This window comes from Oncorhynchus keta, chromosome 3 (genome assembly GCF_023373465.1).
Source record: "Oncorhynchus keta strain PuntledgeMale-10-30-2019 chromosome 3, Oket_V2, whole genome shotgun sequence".
NCBI lineage: Eukaryota > Metazoa > Chordata > Actinopteri > Salmoniformes > Salmonidae > Oncorhynchus > Oncorhynchus keta.
Window position 1 is genome coordinate 6,909,784 of NC_068423.1, and position 26,422 is coordinate 6,936,205.

The 26,422-nt window shown below is 41.9% G+C and overlaps 1 protein-coding gene across 1 annotated transcript; it reads right to left on the reverse strand.

The window, feature by feature from the left end:
- Nucleotides 1-4,760: 4,760 nt before the first annotated feature.
- naglu (N-acetylglucosaminidase, alpha) lies at nucleotides 4,761-26,422 on the reverse strand. The gene is made up of 6 exons (XM_035747092.2): nucleotides 26,013-26,422; nucleotides 10,251-10,398; nucleotides 9,852-9,998; nucleotides 9,669-9,754; nucleotides 9,237-9,493; nucleotides 4,761-8,926 (listed from the first exon to the last, which is right to left on the reverse strand). The coding sequence occupies exons 1-6, from the start codon at nucleotides 26,420-26,422 to the stop codon at nucleotides 7,719-7,721; spliced, it is 2,256 nt and encodes a 751-aa protein (XP_035602985.1). The 3' UTR covers nucleotides 4,761-7,718.

The window sequence follows — 26,422 nt, forward strand, 5'->3', positions numbered from 1 at the left end:
AATCTTCTCCTTTCCCCCTTCTGATGACCAGGTGGCGAATCGCATCTCTGCATGTCTGGCAGACATATCAGTGTGGATGACGGATCACCACCTCAAGCTGAACCTCGGCAAGACGGAGCTGCTCTTCATCCCGGGGAAGGACTGCCCGTTCCATGATCTCGCCATCACGGTTGACAACTCCATTGTGTCCTCCTCCCAGAGCGCTAAGAACCTTGGCGTGATCCTGGACAACACCCTGTCGTTCTCAACTAACATCAAGGCGGTGGCCCGTTCCTGTAGGTTCATGCTCTACAACATCCGCAGAGTACGACCCTGCCTCACACAGGAAGCGGCGCAGGTCCTAATCCAGGCACTTGTCATCTCCCGTCTGGATTACTGCAACTCTCTGTTGGCTGGGCTCCCTGCCTGTGCCATTAAACCCCTACAACTCATCCAGAACGCCGCAGCCCGTCTGGTGTTCAACCTTCCCAAGTTCTCTCACGTCACCCCGCTCCTCCGCTCTCTCCACTGGCTTCCAGTTGAAGCTCGCATCCGCTACAAGACCATGGTGCTTGCCTACGGAGCTGTGAGGGGAACGGCACCTCAGTACCTCCAGGCTCTGATCAGGCCCTACACCCAAACAAGGGCACTGCGTTCATCCACCTCTGGCCTGCTCGCCTCCCTACCACTGAGGAAGTACAGTTCCCGCTCAGCCCAGTCAAAACTGTTCGCTGCTCTGGCCCCCAATGGTGGAACAAACTCCCTCACGACGCCAGGACAGCGGAGTCAATCACCACCTTCCGGAGACACCTGAAACCCCACCTCTTTAAGGAATACCTAGGATAGGATAAAGTAATCCTTCTCACCCCCCCCCTTAAAAGATTTAGATGCACTATTGTAAAGTGGCTGTTCCACTGGATGTCATAAGGTGAATGCACCAATTTGTAAGTCGCTCTGGATAAGAGCGTCTGCTAAATGACTTAAATGTAAATGTAAATGTAAAATAAGGCTGTAACATAAGAAAAATGTGAAAAGGTCTGAATACTTTCCAAATGCACTGTAAATTATGTTTCACAATTTGGTTATCAAATGTATCAAAGTAATGACGTGGGTTTACGTGAGGGCATGTCTGCATGATGCTGATGCGGGCCCCCTTGCTGGTATACTCTATACATGTTCAGGTCAAACTGGACATCTCTCGAACAACTGCAGCAGACAATCATATGAGGTGGTATTGACTTGGAGGGCCTGTGACAGGGTGATATAATAGACAGCCAAGTAGTAAATTGCATTTTGTTCTACAGAAAGGACAAAGCTTTTGCTAATTCACTTCATAACCAAAACGGACTCTAGTAGTTATATCTGCTTGGCTGGGGAATTAGACTAGTTTATCAAGCAGGTTATTTTTGAATACAACTTTTCACTTAACACACACTACCTGTTGTTGTTGATGAAGCAGTCTGTGTCGTCAGAACAGTAACTGTCAGAGGCCTCGGTGTTGGAGTGTCTTTTTCATAGGAATCGACGGATACTCTGGCAACAACGAAGGTGTCACACAGGTACTTGTGTCACATGACACTTATTCTGAGGTCTTGCCTGACAAACTGAAAATAGCACGTAAACAGTGAATTAAATTATTTTTGGAGGTCGCTAAACCATTCCTAAAAATGTTATGATACCCACCTTTGCGCCTTCTGGTAGGTCCTGGCATCCGTTCATGACTAGGGGATCAGTCTAGCACCCAATTGTGCACTTTGTTTAACAGAAAAGGGGTCAACGATTGTCATAGCGCGATAAATAATGTGATCTCATATGGAAGCTAATTCTATGCCTTACAAATGAAGACTGACTGGCTCGAGATCGGATTAGACTCAGGCCGGCGATGCAATTACACTATGCAACCAACTGTGACATGTTTTGCTATGGCCCTGGGTTGGTTTGAGTTTGTTGCTGTTAGTTACACATGACAGACGAGTACCACCATAGCTGCATCCGATATTGATTTGTGCCCTAGATATGGGTTGACCCTCGGAGGGTAACGTGACTGTTTCATCTGAATTACACTAACTTAGTGGCATGGAAATACGATGACATTGCTAAAATATGCAAATAACTAGTAGGAAACAACATTCCCATATCATGTTGTATGAGGATTCTGTGTTATGCACTATAGCCCGTTACCATATATGTGATTGAATATTATTTGCTGTTGGCTTGTGTGGGTATATGTGTTATGCAACATAGCTGACTTGAGACATTGTTAACAGTTTCAGGGCCATGGGCCTTTCTCATGATGGAAAAATACAGAATAACATGACATGAACTGTGCAATGAGTAGGGAGGGGGCACATTCAGAACGTAGTGTTGTGAGAACAACCGGCCTTTTGTTAGATAACAGGAGCCAGGTGCCTGATAACTGTATATTCTACACAACTACAACGACTGACCGCTGAAGCGCTTAGGGGGCTGGTACCAGCTCGTGCGCCAACAATCAACGATAGGCTAGGTGAGTCTAAACCACGCCCAGTCTCTACTCTGTGACAGGCCGGCTCGGAAGCAGGAACTACCTCTGTTCAGAGTATATTATAATATCTTTGTCAGGAACAAGTCAGTTCTCTGTTTTGTCCTGCGAGGTGTGACAGAGAGCCCGTATATACGAAAATTGCATTTACCATTTATTGCTTAGCTAATAAAAAATACATAGCATACAATACGGTGACTCAATGTCATTTATCCTGATATCAGATTCGATTGATGCAACCCTAATAGTTGTAAAATGTAATTTAGAGAGTTGGAAATGTTGACATTAGTTACTAACAAAGTTCATTAAAAAAAGCTAGCAATGCTAATGTTAGCTAGCTAAAATATAGTGGCCCCCTCAATCGTAGTTAGCTGGCTAAAGTTATACTGCATCTAAAGTCAATTTGGCGACATCACAATCACAACAAAAGGTTTTCCTACTAATCATTTTCCTACTTTTTAAATGTTTGTGTTTCCAAGCCAAATCCTAGTTGTATTGAGCTAGCTAGCTACCTTAACTAGCTGGCTAACATCAGCTATGCTAGCGGTGATAATGATTGTCAAAATATACATAACCATCGGACTATGGTCTATTATATATTGGCACGGTTTCGACTTCGTTTTGGGCCTAACACCAGTGCCAATATATCCTCCAAACACCGGCATTATCACTTATACTCACCACCACTAGGGACCAACGAGCCCTAACCATCTATTCTGCATGATAGGGTCCTTTAGCAGGGCTGGCAAATGATTTGGCTGTGGATCCTGCTGGAAGTATGCATTACATGGTCAATTCATATAGGGCTTTTCAGTCTAAAACGTCCGTGATCCTTTGAACGTGTTGGGGGCAATGAAACAACAGAGCCCCATTGAATGAAGGAAAGCAACGTAGGCGAAGGGGACATTTGAACATGGAGCATGATTTGATGACAATTGTAATCCAAACCCAACCTTCATTTACTCATGGTGACGAACTGAGGTTCCAAACTCAGTTTTAGACCAGACTGCCTTTATGACCAAAATATTTCCTATTTACACTTTAGTCAAATTTGACACTAGAATAAATGCTTTTGGCTCATATTGATGCCACATAATCCCCTTGAAAATGGCCTAGTTGGTTTTTAGTGGGAGTCCCTCTTTCACAATCTCCCCCTGAAGGTCCGATAAGAGGTTACACAAACCGGTTGAGTGTGTATAATAAATATTTATGCAACTTGTACCTCCCCTCAAAGATATTACAAGCAGACTGTAGATAGGCAACTATGTTCTTTGGCTTGTCATTTTTATCTCAGAATTTGTTTTTCTTAAAAGACAAAACAAGCTTTACCTTGATAAAGTCCTTCTATATCAGAAAGAGGATGTCATACTGGTCTCCCAGGGTGGACCACTCTCATACAGTGATTTCAGAAAGTATTCACATCCCTGGACACGTTGTTACAGCCTGAATGAAACATTTATTGACATTGTTTCCATTGAATCCATTAAAAAGTGATGTTTTTTTTGTCTGGCCTTAAAAAAAAAAAAATGAATAAAATAAAATTGGCCATGCAGCATTTATGGTGATATGGCCTACGGAGAAGTCAGGGCATTCATACTTCTTGCGCGTCGCAGAGCTGTTGTCAAGGAAGTGAGTTTGTGTTTATACAGGATGTATCACCGCCACCGATCGGCAACAAATCATGTCAACGTGGAACTATACAGAGCCCTCCGCATTGATACAAAATTTGGGAGGCGCATGGCGATGTGGAACAGAGCTTGTTTTTGGCCTCTGGGGGCTCAGCAATTGTGTCACACCCTCCTACCACATTTTTGGATCAACCATAAATTGGCTTTTAGTGTAGGCCTTTGCAATGGATTAGTTCACTGTCATTGTTTTAGTCGAGCAGTGAACCATCTCGGGCGACCAACAGCCTAACGATCGACTATTGGGGTCAACCCTAATTTATTTAAATTTACTGATTTCCTTATGAACTGTACCTCAATAAAGTCTTTGAAATTGTTGCATGTTGTGTTTATATTTTTGTTCAGGATATCATAACGCACTACCATTTTTTTTTACAGCTGAAGCAAGCACACATTTCTTAAATTGACCATTTTTTAATAGGTCGTTTTATACCATTTTATAGGTCGTTAAGCCATGCTAAACCGCTTCCACATTAAACGTCTTAGAATGTCCCAAATGTTTAATTGTTAACAAGATTAGAAGTAATGTATTTTGTAAATCACAGAGCATAAGGGCGAAGACCAAGAAGGCGGAATCACTTTCCTTAAACGTATTCATACGTTTATTCACATGTACGCTCAATTCATATGATCCTACATTTCTTGATTCTCTGAACAGCATATTGTTCAAATTAACTGAATTCCATCTGGTTATTTGAACAGACATGAATGCCATGGGAGAAATCTAATAAAACCAACTACAATCCACATGCAACCAAGGCTCTCCAGTATATAATCTCTGATTACAACCTCATTGATGCCTGACGAGCACATAATCCTAAATAAAAAAAAACAGTACACTTTCTCCTCAAACAGGCATATAACATTCTCACAAATCGATTTCATACTATTATCTACACCTGCATTTTATTTCATTAAGGAAATAGAAATTCAACATATGAGCATGTCTGACTACCACGCTTACTACTGCCAACTTCAGAATCTCCTAGAAGAATCACAAGATGGCGTTTCAACGTTTCTTTACTAAAAAAATCCAGAATTCTTTGATCAATTTGAAATTAAATTAATTCATAATGACCAATAAAAGATTTCAGTCGATGACCCCTGGATTCTATGGAATGCCACCAAAGATTTTATTAACAATAAGGCAACTGCATTTGGATCGAATAAATCACAATTAACATTTAGAAATCGGATTTCTTTAACTGTGTTAGAGCGTTCTCCACAAACTCTTTAGACCAGGTAACCATTTTTCCAAAGTCAAGACAGAACTTAATTTATTGATTAGACAGAGAGCATAATTTGCCATCAATAGAGTAATACTCAACCATTATTTCCATGGTAATCGTCCCAGTTGTTTACTAGCCAACAAGCTAAGTAGTAACGATCAATTGGCTGATATTAGCAACTACTGAATCTGAAACACGGTAATTACTATCAGAACACAAAATAATTCAAGATTCTCTCGCTTCTATAAAGACCTGTACACCTCAGATTGCTCCTTAACGCATCGAAGATCATAGCTTGAGCTCAATGCAGCTTCGTCTATAAAACGTATCTAATCAAAATCAGTCCTAATGCCCCTCAAGGCACCGGTGGAGGACTCCATCTCTCCTTATGGAATCCCAATAGTTCCCATTTAAAATATTTGAGAGTAGAAAGCTCCCCTTCTGGCTATTGGGATCAAATTCATATTGCGGTACAAAGAGGGAAAGACATAGGACTATCCGTGCCAAGCTTTCAATTTTATTTCCAGGCACTGGCATTTCGCCACATCCTAAATTGGTTAAGACATGATTCTTCTGCACACCGGCTGAGTATAGAGAGACATACGGTGTCTGCTATTGCCCTGGAAGAGGTAGTCTTCACTCACACGGTATATCCCTTCAACAATGTAAACTACACTTTGGTCCCATTATTGCTCACACAATTTATATTTGGCGCAAAATGGAAAAAACAATGTAACTGGGAATCAAAATGGCATGCCCATACGCCAACATTCCACAATAATGCCTTGCCATCTGGAGGACGGCCTTTTGCGTCACCCCAATAGTCCAAAGGTGGAATCCGTACCCTTATCGATATCATGAACAATAATGATTTGAGAACATTCCAAAATGTGAAAGATACATTCACATTACAGGGCAATTCCAGTTATGCTGGCCTATGTAGTCCCTTGGGAAACCCAACTACTGAAACTTCCAATGATGGGATTCATAAATAAATTATCTGGGCTCCGAAAGGACTGCTCTCTATAATACACTGAGTATACAAAACATTAAAAACATTGCTCTTTCCATGACAGACTGACCATGTGAAAGAGCAGGTGTTCCTAATGTTTTCCACACTCAGTGTATTAATTAATGGTGCAATTACGTCATATATTAATCTATGCCGCTTATAGTAATTAAGTTTAAGGCCCAGTGCAGTCAAAGTTCAGATTTTCCTGTGTTCTGTATAATTTTTGTATAACGGCTGATGACAAGAACACTGTAAAAGTGTGAAAAAGAATGTGATCAGTGTTATTTCCCGATAGTTGCTGGTTGAAAAATACAACCCAGGACCTTCTATTCAGCAGGTTTTGTATGGGTTGTGGCTCGCCTCGTGTTTTGGCTAAGTTATTAGACCAATAATAAAAATAGATTTCCAAACCTCTGCAAATAACAGTTAGTTTTCAAGTTGCATATCCCTCCCATTAGGCCTCTCTGCTTCCTTCCACAATCCTGACTGTGATTAATGCACCACTCTGGTCCCCTTTCCCCGTTCCACACCCAGACAGTCCTAGCAAAATGCTTGCTTGAGAAATAAATTGTACTAAAAAGCTATTTCTTTATTAAAAAAAAAAATTAAATGTAAAACTCCTTGTTACCCAGAAATGATTTGATATTGAGCCAAATACAGCTGCAGTTGGCCTAGGGATAGTTCAGTGAAATGCATGCCAAGGCTCAAGCAAGGCTACTTAACAGTGAAATATAGATTTAAATATTTGTTTCCTTACCTTGAAAGCAGCCTAATTTCCTGCCAAAATCATCACCCTTTCTTTGTTTAAACCAAGTAATTGGTAAGCAATTAGGCAACACAATCCATTTAAGAGATCAATAGGGCATTATATTTAAAACATGCTAAACGAGGGAGATTGACTTGCATTAGTTTTTGCTCTGAAAATGCACATTTTACCAATTGTTGGCAGTGGTAGTTTAACAAAACCGAATAGTGGATTGCAGTCACTCCTTGTCCATAGACTGCTTCGAAGGTAAGAAGAAAAATATCAAAATGTCATTTTGCTGAACTCTCTATTTAATGTCATAGTTCTTTTTCCTTACACATTTAACATATGTTTGGATGTCTCATCTTCAATATGTACATTTGTATGCTGCTCTAGTAATCTCAACAATCCACAATATAATTATTTACAAAATAAAAGGGTATTTTGAACCTCTGAGTACATTCTACAGAAAAGTGATTGGGGGGGGGGGAGAGACATTCTTCTCGCTGTGAAAGGAGATAAGTCTTTCGGCAGATTACAGACAGGCTCACTTTAGTCTCTCCAAAGCCTGTGGATAATACTTGAGGAAGATTCTGCTGACTATGTCGTAGGTGTCACCCTGTGGTTTGGAGGGGTACTTCCGCTTGTTGAAAACAAAGCCCTTCTCCACCTGGAGGACGGCCTGGTTGAAAGCGTCTTGCCTGAAGGGTCGGCCTCTCTCCAGGCACTCCACCAGGGTGTTGACAAACAGGCTCCATCGCTGGGAATAGTAGTCTTCCATCAGGCCACCCCACTCCTTGCTGGCATAGTCCAGAATGTTGCCCTCGGGCCCCCACAGGGTGATCTGGTTTCGGGCGTTCATGTCGTACAGCCGCGCCTCCGCCTCATCCAGGGCCAGGGAGCGTGCCTGCTCCAGCCACGTCCCCAGCAGGAAGTGGCCGTCACTGGACAGCAGGCGCTCAAGCTCAGGGAGGAGGTCGTACACCAGCACGCCCCCCGCCGTCAGGAGTTCCGGAAGCTTCTGAGCCTGGAAGGCATCCCGGATCTCGTGGTAGTAGTCGGTGGTGAGAAGCTGCAGAACCTCTCGGGTGACATCCACCAGGTCGTATCGAAACGTCTCTTGGGCCATGAGAGGCCAGGCCGCCTGGTACAACAGCCTCCAAGCCTCGTACAGGTCGGCCCGCTGGTACCACACCTCTGTGGTCTTGTGCAGCGAGGGCCGGTGCACCAGTGGACTCTTGTTGTGGTTCTTGTAGTGGGGCACGGTGCAGTTGTAAACGCTACCAAAAAGCAGTCTCCAGGCGGCTGTCAGGTTCTCGTGGGTGCTGCCGTAGCGGCGAACCGCATACAGCGACACCCACTTGGCCAGGTTGACTGGCTCTTTGCGCCACGCCAACTCGCTCATCAGCTCGTACACCACAGGGTTCTGCTCGATGCCCTCCGGTGCCAGCCCGAGCCCAACCAGGGTGGAGTTGGGGAAGGCGAGAGCATCGAAAGGCCCTGAGTTGATGCTCTCCACCGTGCCAAAAAGCCCGCTATTGCCGCCAAAGTTGTGAAGCATGCACCATATGAAGGGCTGGCCGTAGAAAGACTTGGTTAAGGAGAAAGCCGGCGTGGACTCTGCAAACAAGTCCAGCACGATCATCCGACCGATGGGCACTCCGTGCAGAAGGGCCTGAATCTGGGCAGGCTTCCAGAATGCTGTGTCAAACACAAAGAGCCAGCCCTGCATCAGCCAAATGGCCCGGGGATCCACTGGAGACAAAAAAAGATTTTGGGGTGAGAGAGAAGAAAGGCAGAGCTCTTGATATGGCTAGGAGTATGGGCAAGGGGTCTGTGTACAACCCCCACAGGTGGTACTATGGCAGGGCACCCTGGGGTTATGAAAGTAGGACGATTACAGTAATTACGACCCAATCTATACTGCCATTTTAACATCCGCTAACTGTTGTGGCCGGAATTCCCGGAAGAAAAACTACTTAACACATTAGAGGGTAACAAAGCTAGTGTCAGCTAATTAACAGACAACGTTTTTTTTTTACGGCGTTCGGCATGCAAGTCTCACCAGAGGTCATGGTGTCGAAGACTGCGCGGCTGACCGAGGACAAGTAGGTGGGGTCCGAGGAGGTCGGCGTCATCTCGTTGAAGGTGTCTGTGTTGTAGATGTGGTCTGTGCCAAATTGCTTGACCAGCTGGGACAGGAACAGGGAGCCAATCGAATGGAAGAGGGGGTCACGGGGGTCCAGGGTATATGCGCAGGAGTAGCTGCAGTTGAAATGGCTCCAGGGCGCCAATTTGGTCACGTTGGCTTTCGGAAAGAGTCTGGAAAATGGAACAAACAAGGACTGAACAATCCAGGAAAACAATGTTGCTGAGCACATTGATCTTAACTGATTCAAATACCTCCAAATGGCTATTTATTTTGTATTCCAACAGCAGCAAAAATATAGAACGGAAGCTATGGATGGATGAAACGGTTTTGAATAAGCAGTCATACCTGACGATGCCCTGAGGCACAATCCCAGAGAAAGCCGGCAGGACAGGCATCATTCCAAAGGATCTCATTCGGTCTAAAATCTTGAACTGGAGTGCAGAAGAAATATACAACATATATATCATTATTATTCCAAATGCAGGAGGGAACGAATGTGTGTATGGAGACCAATCAAAATGTTAGTACTTGAAGGTAGAGCTGCTTCACATGCCAGGACTGTGGTAGGGGTCCGCCCCACTGGAACAGGTTCCCCATACGGTTCCAGGCTAGGAAGGCGGGGCCAGTGAAGAAGTGGTCAATTTCAGTCTGGTTCAGCCCCAGTGAGAGGTACACCTAATCCATCAAAAACAGCTAGATGTCAGAGTTGTTCTAAAATACAATACAGTTAAGACAAAATGTGTGTTTAAATAGGAAAAAGTTAGCAACAAATTACTTTGCACTTTTATCTGGCATTACCCCCACCTATTAGTAGGAAATTAGTTGTAATATGCATTCCAGTTTGCTCTACCTCAGCACACACACCACACACACCACACACACCACACACACACACACACACACACACACACACAGGGATCTCATTACCTCTTGCCACAAGGCCTCTTGTCCAGTAAATGCCAAAGGCAGGTTGATGCCATTCAGTGCCATCCAGTCGATCTCTCTCTGCCATCGTGGCCAGTCCCACCACAATGTGGAGTAGCTCTGAGTGCATACGTTCTGATAGTACCTGAATCTAGAAAAAAGAGAAAGGCATTACCAGGGAGCTACACTGGGACATCGGGAAAACATTGGTGTTTAGTTGCTACACTGGACACAATATGTCCTCAATCCCATTGAGCACATTTGGGACCTGTTGGATCGGAGGGTGAGGGCTAGGGCCATTCCCCCCCAGAAATGTCAGGGAACTTGCAGGTGCCTTGATGGAAGAGTGGGGTAACATCTCACAGCAAGAACTGGCAAATCTGGTGCACTCCATGAGGAGGAAATGCACTGCAGTACTTAATGCAGCTGGTGGCCACACCAGATACTTTTGATTTTGGACCCAGCCCATACCTTTGATCAGTGACACATTATTCCATTTCTGTTAGTCACATGTCTGCGGAACTTCTTCAGTTTATGTCTCAGTTGTTGAATCTTATGTCCACACAAAAATGTACACGTCAAGTTTGCTGACAATAAAAGCATTTGACAGTGAGATGATCCTTCTTTTTTTGCTGAGTTTATATATTTTTGTCTCTACAACAACTGTCAAGTTCAGTCATGGTGTGGTGCTCAGTACCTGGATGTGCAAACTACAAGCAAGCACAGGCTGCTGGGTTAACATTTCATTGGTTGCCTTACTAAGAAGTCGAGCAGAGGTAACGTAGTGTTTATCTAAACCAAAATCTAGCTAGCTTTCATAATATGCTGGCTAAACATTCCGAAGCAAATCAATGGAATTAGCCAGCTGCTATCTGGCAATGTGATTTGTAACTTTGCAAGCAAATGTAAGCTACCGGACCATATCTATCTATTAGCTAGCCAACTAACTACTGTAGAGGCTAACTTGACTGGCCTGTGTGTTCGATTAACATCTGCAGTGACATCAACCGATCCCATTAACATCTGCAGTGACAACATCAAGCTCAGCACCAGGAACTAGCGCAAGTCACCTTTGCTAAATATTTCCTTGACTCTGTGATGAGCAAATAAATAGTGTATTCAGAAAGTATTCAGACCCCTTGATTTGTTCCACATTTTCTTACGTTACAGCCGTATTCTAAAATTGATTCAATAAAAAAAAATATATATATATCCTCAATCTACACACAATACCCCATAATGACAAAACGAAAAACAGGTTTAGACATTTTTTTTAAATATATATAAATTAAATACATTTACAGTGGGGCAAAAAACTATTTAGTCAGCCACCAATTGTGCAAGTTCTCCCACTTAAAAAGAAGAGGCCTGTAATTTGTCATAGGTACACTTCCAACTATGACAGACAAAATGATAAGGAAAAAAATCCAGAAATTCACATTGTAGGATTTTTAATGAATTTATTTGCAAATTATGGTGGAAAATAAGTATTTGGTCACCGACAAACAAGCAAGATTTCTGGCTCTCACAGACCTGCTTCTTTAAGAGGCTCCTCTGTCCTCCACTCGTTACCTGTATTAATGGCACCTGCTTGAACTTGTTATCAGTATAAAAGACACCAGTCCACAACCTCAAACAGTCACACTCCAAACTCCACTATGGCAAAGACCAAAGATCTGTCAAAGGACACCAGAAACAAAATTGTAGACCTGCACCAGGCTGGGAAGACTGAATCTGCAGTAGGTAAGCAGCTTGGTTTGAAGAAATCAACTGTGGGAGCAATTATTAGGAAATGGAAGACATACAAGACCACTGATAATCTCCCTCGATCTGGGGCTCACGCAAGAACTCACCCCGTGAGCAAAAATCCCAGAACCACACGGGGGAACCTAGTGAATGACCTGCAGAGAGCTGGAACCAAAGTAACAAAGCCTACCATCAGTAACACACTACGCCGCCAGGGACTCAAATCCTGCAGTGCCAGACGTGTCCCTCTGCTTAAGCCAGTACATGTCCAGGCCCGTCTGAAGTTTGCTAGAGAACATTTGGATGATCCAGAAGAAGATTGGGAGAATGTCATGTGGTCATATGAAACCAAAATATAACTTTTTGGTAAAAACTCAACTGGTGTTTGGAGGACAAAGAATGCTGAGTTGCATCCAAAGAACACCATACCTACTGTGAAGCATGGGGGTGGAAACATCATGCTTTGGGGCTGTTTTTCTGCAAAGGGACCAGGACGACTGATCCGTGTAAAGGAAAGAATGAATGGGGCCATGTATCGTGAGATTTTGAGTGAAAACCTCCTTCCATCAGCAAGGGCATTGAAGATGAACCGTGGCTGGGTCTTTCAGCATGACAAAGATCCCAAACACACTGCCCGGGTAACGAAGGAGTGGCTTCGTAAGAAGCATTTCAAGGTCCTGGAGTGGCCGAGCCAGTCTCCAGATCTCAACCCCATAGAAAATCTTTGGAGGGAGTTGAAGGTCTGTGTTGCCCAGCAACAGCCCCAAAACATCACTGCTCTAGAGGAGATCTGCATGGAGGAATGGGCCAAAATACCAGCAACAGTGTGTGAAAACCTTGTGAAGACTTGCAGAAAACGTTTGACCTCTGTCATTGCCAACAAAGGCTATATAACAAAGTATTGAGAAACTTTTGTTATTGACCAAATATTTATTTTCCACCATAATCTGCAAATACATTCATTAAAAATCCTACAATGTTTTTCCTCCTCATTTTGTCTGTCATAGTTGAAGTGTACCTATGATGAAAATTACCGGCCTCTTATCTTTTTAAGTGGGAGAACTTTCACAATTGGTGGCTGACCAAATACTTTTTTGCCCCACTGTATATATTTTTTGAAAAATGTCTAAACCCGTTTTTCGTTTTGTCATTATGGGGTATTGTGTGTAGATTGAGGATATATATTTATCTATAAGCATTCAGGCACTTTGCTATGAGACTCGAAATTGAGCTCAGGTGCATCCTTTTTCCATTCATCATCCTTGAGATGTTTCTTCTTCAACTTGATTGGAGTCCACTTGTAGTAAATTCAATTGATTAGACAGGAAAACAAAAACATTTCTGCAGCATTGAAGGTCCCCAAGAACACAGTGGCCTCCATTATTCTTAAATGGAAGAAGTTTGCAACCAGCAAGACTCTTCCTAGAGCTGGCTGCCCGGCCAAAATGAGCAATCGAGGGAGAAGGGCCTTGGTCAGGGATCAAGAACCCGATGGTCACTGACAGAGCTCCTCTGTGGAGATGGGAGAACCTTCCATGAGGACAACCATCTCTGCAGCACTCCACCAATCAGGCCTTTATGGTAGTGGCCAGACGGAAGCCACTCCTCAGTAAAAGGCACATGACAGCCGGCTTGGAATTTGCCAAAAGGCCCCTAAAGGACTGACAAGATTCTTTGGTTTGATGAAACCAAGATTGAACTCTTTGGCCTGAATGCCAAGCATCACGTCTGGAGGAAACCTGGCACCATCCCTACAGTGAAGCATGGTGGCAGCATCATGCTGTGGGGATGTATTTCAGCGGCAGGGACTGGGAGACTAGTCAGCATCGAGGGAAAGATGAACGGAGAAAAGTACAGAGAGATCCTTGATGAAAACCTGCTCCAGAGTGCTCAGGCCCTCCGACTGGGGCAAAGGTCCCCCTTCCAACAGGACAACAACCCTAAGCACACAGCCAAGACAATGCAGGAGTGGCTTCGGGACAAGTCTCTGAATGTCCTTGAGTGACCCAGTCAGCCCGGACTTGGAACATCTCTGGAGAGACCTGAAAATAGCTGTGTAGCAACGTTCCCCATCCAACCTGACAGAGCTTGAGAGGATATTCAGAGAAGAAAAATGGGAGAAACTCCCCAAATACAGGTGTGCAAAGCTTGTAGTGTCATACCCAAGAAGACTCAAGGCTGTAATCACTGCCAAAGGTGCTTCAACAAAATACTGAGTAAAGGGTCTGAATTAGAGGTCGACCGATTATGATTTTTCAACGCCGATACCGATTATTGGAGGGCCAAAAAAGCAGATACCGATTTAAAAAAAATAATAAATAAAAAAAATATTAAAAAAAAAAAAAAAAATCGGTCACTTTTTTATTTATTTGTAATAATGAAAACTACAACAATACTGAATGAACACTTATTTTAATTTAACATAATACGTCAATAAAATCAATTTAGCCTCAAGTAAATAATGAAACATGTTCAATTTGGTTTAAATAATGCAAAACTAAGTGTTGGAGAAGAAAGTAAAAGTGCAATATATGCCATGTAAGAAAGCTAACGTTTCAGTTCCTTGCTCAGAACATGAGAACATATGAAAGCTGGTGGTTCTTTTTAACATGAGTCTTCAATATTCCCAGGTAAGAAGTTTTAGGTTGTAGTTATTATAGGAATTATAGGACTATTTCCCTCTATACCATTTGTATTTCATTAACCATTGACTATTGGATGTTCTTATAGGCACTTTAGTATTGCCAGTGTAACAGTATAGCGTCCGTCCCTCTCCTCGCTCCTCCCTGGGCTCGAACCAGCAATACAACAACAGCCACCATCGAAGCAGCATTACCCACGCAGAGCAAGGGGAACAACTACTAGAAGGCTCAGAGCGAGTGATGTTTGAAACGCTATTAGCGCGCGCTAACTAGCTAGCCATTTCACTTCGGTTACACCAGCCTCATCTCACGAGTTGATAGGCTTGAAGTCATTAACAGCGCAATGCTTGACGCACAACAAAGAGCTGCTGGCAAAACGCACGAAAGTGATGTTTGAATGAATGTTTACGCGCCTGCTTCTGCCTACCACCACTCAGTCAGATACTTAGATACTTGTATGCTCAATCAGATTATATGCAACGCAGGACACGCTAGATAATATCAATCATGTGTAGTTAACTAGTGATTATGATTGATTGATTGTTTTTTATAAGATAAGTTTAATGCTAGCTAGCAACTTACCTTGACTTACTGCATTCGCGTAACAGGCAGTCTCCTCGTGGAGCGCAACGAGAGGCAGGTCGTTATTGGGTTGGACTAGTTAACTGTGAGGTTGCAAGATTGGATCCCCCGAGCTGACAAGGTGAAAATCTGTCGTTCTGCCCCTGAACGAGACAGTTAACCCACCGATCTTAGGCAGTCATTGAAAATAAGAATGTGTTCTTAACTGACTTGCCTAGTTAAATAAAAAGGTATAAAAGAAAATAATAATAAAAAAATAATTGTCACGTCGGCGCCCAAAAATACGACATCCGATTATTATGAAATTGAAATTGGCCCCAATTAATCGGTCGACCTCCAGTCTGAATACTTATGTATTTCATTTTATTTTTTTTAATTGCTTTGTTTTTGCTTTGTCATTATTGGGTACTGTGTGTAGATTGATGAGGGGGAACAACTATTTCATTAATTTTAGAATAAGGCTGTAATGTAATAAAATGTGGAAAAGGTGAAGGGGTCTGAATACTTTCCGAATGCACTGTGGACTGCATAAGCATGGTGTGTGTCTTGTGGTAATACATGGTGTGTTATAAGTAGGCTACAACTTCTACTGTAGTATCTGTCTTGTAGCTGCTTAGTTGATTGTTTATGCAAAGCTTGAAGTCTAAATTGGAGAAAATTAGTAAGGAGGAGATGGTGTGGGTGACTGACTGGTGCCTGTTAAGTGTAGGTAGTGTGTGAAGGTTAGTATACATGATCTATTGACACGAGTGGGGTAGGTGGGTGGACATCGTTCTTTGAGTGCGTATTGATGGGGACAAAGTAGCAAAATGTTGGCTAATCACCAACTTGTGTATGTTCTACAGACTAATCCTGCTGCTGACCTTGACACCAGCGTTTGTCATACAGATCCTGTAGTTTCATTGGATGAAAGCTTTCAGCCGGGAACAAGCTCGAGCTCAACATCTGATCTCAGCCAAATCATAATTGACTTACAGTTCACTGTTAATGTCGTGTCATGGGAAAAAACTGCCCCATGCGCTTTACAATCCAACCACTGTTAACATGATGACATTGCTGGGGTTAGCTGATGTGCGACTAATGCACTATGGCTAATTGAAGGGCACAAATGTCCACAGCCCTCACGATAAACAAGGAAAACTCGATTGTAACAACACTCCATTCTTCACGTCCCACTGATTTTCACTTTAACAAGGCCCAGCCACAGCACAAATGTCTACAGCCCTCACGGTAAACAAGGAAAACTAAATTGTAACAATGGCCTGTTCTCCCCCCCCAATTTCACTGTGCCATAAAGCAGCGAAAGAGAGCCCAGAACACTGAACTGGTCATATGAAAATGCTGACACTCCGAAAGAGACTACGCACATATTTCACATGCAGGGTCAAACATAATGTGCAATATTTTTCTTCACACATTCATTACTATTGTCTGTCAATTTAATGAACGAGCATTGATCGTGACAAGACTACATACAGTGGCTTGCGAAAGTATTCACACCACTTGGCATGTATTTTTTTTAGGGGTTTGTATCATTTGATTTACACAACATGCCTACCACTTTGAAGATGCTAAATATTTTCTACTGTGAAATAAACAAAGACAAAAAAACAGAACTTGAGCGTGCATAACTATCCACCCCCCTAAAGTCAACATTTTGTAGAGCCACCTTTTGCAGCAATTACAACTGCATGTCTTTTGGGGTATGTCTCTATAAGCTTGGCACATCTAGCCACATCTAGCCACTGGGATTTTTGCCCATTCTTCAAGGCAAAACTGCTCCAGCTCCTTCAAGTTGGATGGGTTTCGCTGGTGTACAGCAGACTTTAGTCATACCACAGACTCTCAATTGGATTGAGGTCTGGGCTTAGACTAGGCCATTCCAAGACATTTAAAATGTTTCCCCTTAAACCACTCGAGTGTTGCTTTAGCAGTATGCTTAAGGTTATTGTCCTGCTGGAAGGTGAAACGCTATCCCAGTCTCAAATCTCTGGAAGTCTGAAACAGGTTTCCCACAAGAATTTCCCTGTATTTAGAGCCATCCATTATTCCTTAAATTCTTACCTGTTTCCCAGTCCCTGATGCTGCCACCACCATGCTTCACTATAGGGATGGTGTTCTCAGGGTGATGGGAGGTGTTGGGTTTGCGCCAGACATAGCGTTTTCCTTGATGGCCAAAAAGCTAAATTTTAGTCTCATCTGACCAGAGTACCTTCTTCCATATGTTTGGGGAGTCTCCCACATGCCTTTTAGCAAACACCAAACGAGTTTGCTTATTTTTTTTCTTTAAGCAATTGCTTTTTTCTGGCCACTCTTCTGTAAAGCCCAGCTCTGTGGAGTGTACGGTTTAAAGTGGATGTGGCGGCATGTAGCCTAGTGGTTAGAGCATTATGCCAGTAACCGAAAGGTTGCTAGATCGAATCCCCGAGCTGACAAGATAAAAATCTGTCATTCTGCCCCTGTTCCTAGGCCGAATTTGTTCTTAACTGACTTACCTAGTTAAATGAAAAGGTCAAATATTTAAAAAAAAGTGGTCCTATGGACAGATATTCCAATCTCCGCTCTGGAGCTTTGCAGCTCCTTCAGGGTTATCTTTGGTCTCTTTGTTGACTCTCTGATTAATGCCTGGTCTGTGGGCGGCCCACAGGTCAGTACTTCTCCACAACTTCATACCCTGACCTGTTTGGAGAGCTCCTTGGTTTTCATGGTGCCCCTTGCTTAGTGGTGTTGCAGACTGGGGCATTTCAGAACAGGTGTATATATACACTGAGCTCATCCGACAGATCATGTGACACTTAAAGTGCAATCTTTTGAAGGTAATTGGTTGCACCAGATCTTATTTAGGGGCTTCATAGTAAATACATACGCACGCACCACTTTTCCGTTTTTTTAGAATGTTTTTAAACAAGTTATTGTTTTCATTTCACTTCACCAATTTGGACTATTTTGTGATCTCCATTACATGAAATACACATTTTTAAAAAATCAACTTAAATTACAGGTTGCAATGCAACGAAATAAGAAAAACGCCAAGGGGGATGAATACTTTTGCAAGGCACTGTAGGCAGGGGTCGTTACACGATCCTCTCCGTCTGTAGCAGTGCATGAGTAAAATCACTGAGGAAGCCAAGCCAGGGAAAAAAGCCATATCACAACCTGTGTTGTGATAATTGCATGGTTTGCTCTTATAACCTGTTAGTTCATATCCCTTGCCACCGTGATATATAAGCCTAAGGCCGAGACAGTAAGAAGACAAAGTGGCAGAATAAATTCAACCACACCTTTGTTTCATCACAAAATCGGAGAGCAACATCGGTCTGGTGAAGTCCACAAGCAAACAGTTACATGACCTACTAGAGACTGGTCAAGCAAGTTAATGTTTGAGATATTTTTGGACTACTAAACAACTATTGATTTAGAACCACAAAGTTACCGCAAGTCACAAAGAAAACAGGAGCTGCCTCCACTATTCCAACACCATTTCAACATCATCAAATCATCTATGCTTAGTCTAATACTGTCACAACTAAGACACCAGAAACTATTTAGTCCAATCAACGTAAGCTACATATGATACATCTGTCCATGGTACTGATTTCTGTGTGTGTGTGTCCCCCTATATAAAACACACCCTATGTGTTTTAATAAAATAAACTATATGTAGGCTACTGAGCTTGTCTGATGCTTTAAGCACACTGTGAATAAATCATTAAGACACAAATGACTGGAGGGAGCCAGAGATCAAGATAGTCTAACAAAAACTTTAATAACATTTTTAAACCAAACCTCTTCCTCCCGCTACTGGTGGCCTTTGCAGATTCTGCTGTTATGCTTCTGCTGTTAAATTCCAAATAGGCTACACCAAGGGTCAGCAACCTTTTCCATTTGGAGTGCCAATTTATCTTACCATTTCTACCAATCTGTGTGCCAGTTATGATATGTATATGCACATTTTCGTAGAACAGTTTAATGTATTATAATGTCTATGTATCTCAAAATCATCATGTGGTTAATCAAAATTCTAAAAGTATTGCCAACTATGTAAAAAATAGCCTACATAGAGCCAACAAATAAAAACATTGCAGCCTGCAGGTAGAAAATATCCTGATAAAATGTAAATATCCTATAAATCAGGTTGGCTACTCATGGCCTGTCTGCAAGGAACTTGAAACATTATATCCACTATTATGTTGAGTCAGGCCTGAAACTTGAGCTAGCAATCTTGCAACATTGTATCAAATATTCTGGGCCCTCAGAGTTTTCTGCAGACAGACAGACATAGCTGTAGGATATTTGTGCAAGGAATAAGAACTAGTGTTGCACCGATATTACATTTTTTGGCCAATACCGATATTTTCCTTTCCAAAAAAACAATATCTATAACCGATATTTAACATTTTAGTGGCCTTTTAAGCATTCTAGTGCAGTTAAACACACACGCGCACACACACACACACAATCTCAGTGCAAGAGGCATCACTACAGTCCCTGGTTCGAATCTAGGCTGTATCACATCCGGCTGTGATTGGGAGTCCCATAGGGCGGGGCACAATTGGCCCAGCATTGTCCGGGTTTGGCCGGGGTAGGCAGTCATTGTAAAGAAGAATTTGTTCTCAAATGCCTTGCCTAGTTAAATAAAGGTTGACCAAAAAGGCATTTTTTGGGGGGCATTTACGCATGTCCCCATGACCAGTAAAACAATCAAAACCTATTTCTTTCACTTACTTCCTGTGCTGTTTCGTGGTTCATTTGTTCATTTGTTTCATTTTCAACCAGGATTTCTCATTCTATGGCACGCAGTTTGGGTCTTTGCGTGTCAAATAACACTATTTGACGTGTAAAATATGCTTGTTGACCAATCAGGACCTGAATATGACTGCACATCATATAATTTAACATGTTCATACATTTTTTATGTTGTTATTACACTATCACTCGTATTTCATATGTCACAACGATTCTTCAATACGTATGCTATGATGCTGGTAAATTTGTCTCGCGCACCTACACTGCTGGTCATTAAAAAAAAGCTAGCTAGCTCATGGATGCAAACAATGTTCTTCCCACAAAACAACATAATCTGTTTCAGTAGCTATAGTTAGCTAACTAACTATATAGTTGGGTGTCATGATCTAAAATAACCCTAATTTATAAGACAGTTCTTATTTGATTAATGGTGGTTGGACCCATCTATGTGAAGCTTGCCACAAAGATTAGCCACAATAGTGGACTTTGCGGTTAGCCTTCAAAATAAAAGTATGTCATTAACAGTGATGCAAATGAATACAAATAGTAGAATTATGCCATAATTGAATATAAAATGCCAGACGAGGTTGTTTTATCACACTGTACAGCCTTACCTATGGATTGTGGATCAATGACATGGGGTATCAGCCTACTCAGTGACACCCAGAGGACATTAGCGTCATAGCTCTTATTGCGGGACTCTGAAACAACTGAATTGAGCCACATGTTGTCAACCTATGTGTATTGAACACTATTCTTGAGGAAAAACAATACTGCCTGGATGTTTGAGTCCGATAACTGAGGAGGACATTGGGAAAAAACATCTTGGGTATTGAGTAGACTGATACCCCATTTCATTGATCCCCAATCCTTATTTAAAGCTGTACAGTGCAATATGAATGGCAATACACACAATAGGCTGACTGGGGAGGTGATTTCACACAGTCAGTCTCGCGATAAGAGCTAATATTTGCATAAATCTTTAACAGTTGTGTTCTGTGGGTGTAACCAAGTAGACTAATACCCAATTTCATTGCTTCACATTCCAACCTTGTTTAACATTATATTGTCTAAATATGGCACAATTCCACCAATCGTAACCTTCTGCATCACTTTCAAATAGGTACTTTTATTTTGAAAGCAAACTGCAAATTCCACTATTGTGCCTAAAATCCTTATTGTGGCTAGCCTCACAACACATAACCCAGTGAACCTCACGAGCCAGATGAAGCTAGCTGGCTTCTTATAACGTTAAGTTTTGGGCAACAGGGTTAAGTAGCTGGCTAGCTATTTATTTTCATGAACTGAAGTTCAATTTCAATAGGCGAACAAGTGGCTACCTAGCTAATACTTCCTCACAAGGATTCCTAAATCATTGCTAAGAATAATGAAAATGACTGCAATTTCTACTGGTCATCGTTTTCAGGCTGGTTGTATTGGTGCGAGCTAAGTACCAAGCTAAAGCTAACTACCCCAGAAGTTGCAGTGAAGTTGCAGTTTAACAAATAATGCTTTATTACCAACATGGTATTGTAAACACATCATTCGAGGCCTGTGTTTGCAGACTTTTTTTGTACAGCTTTTGGCTTGCACGTGCAAATTCAGAACACACAACATTCTATAATAGAACTGTTATTTGACTCGTCAAATAGTGGTATTTGACATGCATCTTTATTGACACGCCAAGCCCCAAAACGGCGTTCCATAGTATGCCGTGAAGCTAATAGCAGTGACGCTATTACTGTGTAACTCTGGTAGAGCAACATGTGTACCGGTGCTCGAACAGTCGGTGAAAGCCAACATCACAACAAAGAACGGTTGATTGTCAAGGGCAATAAATGCCATTATCTTGGCGTTAATGGATTTCACCTTCGAGTTATCTTGCTGAAATTCTTACTCTTTCAAATGACTGCTTGACTTGTTGACTGCTCGATCCACACAGCGGACATTGTGGGCTAGGTTAGGAATGCTGTTTTGCATACAATTGTATCTTACATATCTTATATAGGTATGCACATCAGCTTTGACATCAGTTTTGCACATCGACGTTAAATTAGACATCGGGCCGATACCGATGTCGCCATTTCTAGCTAATAACGTATGATTCCAATATATCGTGCATCCCTAATAAGAAGTAATCGGGTAGGCCTATTTTACGACGTTTCCACCGGATCAGAGAATGACACCCCCCTCTTTCACGCTGAGTGGTTATCGAAAGAGCTGCAAATATTTTTTAATAGGCTACGTTGAGGAACTATTGTCATTCACAATGGGTGTAAAAATATACTTTGTTTGCTTGCTGTCTGAGGTCAATAAAAAACTATTTTGAGAAATAAGCAGTGGTGAGTTAAGACAATCAGAAATTCTATCAGATCACCGAATGGGCACATTTATAGGCCTACATTTGCATGCAGGCCAGGTAGCCCAGGCCTACTTTTATGGATAAATCAGGTGCGCGTCCTTACTCAACATTGACAGGAGCGCTACAAACAAACAATAATGAATAAATTGACAACTCTTAAATGGAATGAAATAAACCAAAACGTGTTCCTCACAAGTGTAGCTTAGGTTGTGCAGTCCACAAACAACGCGTCCACTTCGACAATGAGAATGGTAAAAGACTAATAAGAATATATTGAATGCATTAAAAGCAATTACCGTAACCAAACAAACATTGTACATTACAAATTATGGGAAATAACGGTAAATGTGATACTTGTGTGCCATCCCCGTGGCCTCCACAATCGATTAGTCCACTGAGACAGGCGTGAATCAGACCGGTGTCTCATATCATAAAATCTATATATTTTAGACTGCTTGACTAAAAACAAGATCTTAGTCAACCAACAGCCTATCGACCGAACAATACTGAGACCGAGTATCGCAGATGCTTTCTCCAGTGAGATACTGTACATTCAGCCTCTTGCGAATTGAAGGAAAATTAGGAAACATACTAAAGACAAATTATTTTATTCATAGTCAGTTTTGGGGGGTATACCTGGCTTCCCTTGGCATCCAATAATGAATACACGCCACTGCTCTCCATACAGGAGGAGCGTGTCCCCATGCTTAGCAATAGCAAGTCCCTCATGTACGTGCATTTCTGATGGCCTCATTCCAGCCATATCCCACTTATGACTCCAATGTAGCGAATGGCTACATTACAATGCTTTTTCCGGGTCTCGAACCCGGGTCTCCCAAGCCATTGGCACAAGAATGTATTATTAAAACCTCTTGCATTCGCGAGAATCGGCCTAGGGCTAAATTGAAATGTTTCTTACAGAAGAAATCTGGAAAACATATGTATAACCAGGTAGCAATGAAAAAGGAATAGTTTGGAGATTATGGGAACATTAAACTAAAAAGGTGAGGACACAACAGTTCACCCGACGAGACTGAATCCAAACATTACACTGTTCATTTTACATTTACTATACTTTGCGGTTCCTTATGTTTCCAAAAACTGTACCGCAAGCAATGTGTGTTCACCTTCTGACTGAGCGTCTGGGCTCTTAACAAAAGTCCCCCGGGAAGAAGATATCGTCATCAATAGGCACTAAAGATAGTTAGCGTCTATGAATAAGGTAACTTGCTCACTGCTCCAAAAAAGATCTCACTAGGAGGTCGTAACAAGCCAAAGGCACTAAAGGCTGTATGTATGCCCTGGCATAGCATTCTCATATTTGTGGTGGAACTAGATTTCCACATCTGAGCAGCTTTTTCAAGCTTCTAAACATAAACGTAAATCCCAGACACTCCATTTAGTATGTATGGCATGTAATCAATTTGTGGATGTCCCATCACCAATTTCATATGATATGTTGCAATTTACAATTCATATTATATGTTACGAATTTTCTAAGCATACAATGTGTTATGATTTTGCAGAACGTACAATATGTTGAAACAAACGTAGGAAATGATACGAATTCTAGCTAGGTGGATAAGATCAGCTAGCTGGCTAACGTTAGTTAGGGGTTAGGATTATGTTTAGGAGTTAGGTTAAAGCATTAAGTTTGTGGCTAGGGTTAGCCAGAGGTGTGGACTCGAGTCACATGACTTGGACTCCAGTCAGACTCGAGTCACAAATATAATGACTTGGAACTTGACTGACTTAACATCAATGACTCGTGACTTGACTTGGACTTGAGCCTTATGACTCGACATGACTTGATACCCTCCCCAAGCCAAAATATAAAAAATTATGCTATTAAAAAAAAAAAAGTGTTCAGCGCATCAACTCTTCATTTAATGGATTACAGTTTGAATAGGACAGCAGCCAATCAAATTGTGCCAGCTGAGAAAAAGTTGTGCGGGTGAATTCAGATGGAGCCCTTGGAAAGATGATACCCAAAGTTATTATTTTTGGATATAAAGACGACGCTGTATCAACAAAAAATGGATTGCAACTTGCAAAACATACAGGAAGAAAATTACAGATGGAGGCGCAACAATTTCCAACTTTGTTCGACATTTGAAGCTGCACAAAGAACGGTAAGTCGTGGCTAATATAGCCGACAGCTATACATTTTATTACTTTGTGTGTGTGTGTGTGTGTGTGTGTGTGTGTGTGTGTGTGTGTATATTAAGGTTGGGCGATTGTGTACAAGCCTACTTCACCCCATAGCGATCCTTGATAGTCGATTGGGGGAGTGTGTGTCTTTCTCATGGCTACCTATGTATTTCCATGGAAATATAACATTTATTTGGAAACTAATAAATATAGAGATATTTTTAAAAGCATTGATTATTTGTATGAATGTAATATAATAACTATTACTCTTGTTAAAATATGAAATGGTATTTAATTTGGTGAAAAGCACATTATGACTTGTTTAGGACTTGACTCGGACATGCCTGTCTTGACTTGGGATTTTAGTGCTAAGACTTGAGACTTACTTGTGATTTGTTTTTTTATTTTTATTTATTTCACATTTATTTAACCAAGTAGGCTAGTTGAGAACAAGTTGTCATTTGCAACTGCGACCTGGCCAAGATAAAGCATAGCAGTGTGAACAGACAACACAGAGTTACACATGGAGTAAACAATTAACAAGTCAATAACACAGTAGAAAAAAGGGGAGTCTATATACAATGTGTGCAAAAGGCATAAGGAGGTAGGCAAATAATTACAATATTGCAGATTAACACTAGAGTGATAAATGATCATGTACAGGTAGAGATATTGGAGTGCAAAAGAGCAGAAAAGTAAATAAATAAAAACTGTGGGGATGAGGTAGGTGAAAAATGGGTGGGCTATTTACCAATAGGTTATGTACAGCTGCAGCGATCGGTTAGCTGCTCAGATAGCTGATGTTTGAAGTTGGTGAGGGAGATAAAAGTCTCCAACTTCAGCGTTTTTTGCAATTCGTTCCAGTCACAGGCAGCAGAGTACTGGAACGAAAGGCGGCCGAATGAGGTGTTGTCTTTAGGGATGATCAGTGAGATACACCTGCTGGAGCTCGTGCTACGGATGGGTGTTGCCATCGTGACCAGTGAACTGAGATAAGGCGGAGCTTTACCTAGCATGGCCTTGTAGATGACCTGGAGCCAGTGGGTCTGGCGACGAATATGTAGCGAGGGCCAGCCGACTAGAGCATACAAGTCGCAGTGGTGGGATTTGTAAAACAATGACTTGGTCCCACCTCTGGGGTTAGCTAAAATTGTTAAGGTTAGGGGAAGGATTAGCTAACATGCTATGTAGTTGCAAAGTAGCTAAAAAGACATAAGTAGTTCAAATTACTAATGAACAAAAAATCTGTTTAGAGTTTCAAACTTGTAACCTTTGGGTTAGTAAACATAACCTTAAATAACCATCTCGCTTATGTAACCATACCAATCATAACAGATCATACTCTGATTCAGAAGGGTTGGGTTAAATGCATTAGACACATTTCAGTCAAAGACATTCAGTTGTACAACTGACTAGGTATCCCTAATTTGAGTGTCTCGTGTTTACTATGTTACGTCTAGTCTTTGAGCCCAGGTTGCCCTATTACATCCCGTGAGGACAGTAGTACTATCTCCGCATAAAGTTTCGTTCACTTACCTGTGTTGGGTGCTGATGCGCAGTACGCCTGTGAGTTGCGGCAAAGGGCGAGGAATGTTAAGTTGATTACCTGACCACGATACGTGACAATTGCAGAAGTATTTTAAGTAGTTGTAAATCCCAGAGGCGACTGCCACCCCAGTGCTGCCTGTGGCTATGATTTTATTATTTTTCGCCGACCGGAGCTCACACACTTCCAAAGTATCATTGGATAAAGTTCTGTTGACGGACACTATGAACTCACGAGATCTATTTCCAAGTAAACGTCTCAGAAGTTCCACTACAGCTCTTCCCTGAGTCTTGTCGTTGGCTTGCGGTTTTAAATGTGCGAGAGTCTGAAACTCGCAATGTGCTGATAAAATAGAGACTACTACAAGTAAAGCAATGCTATAAATACATTTAAATCTCAT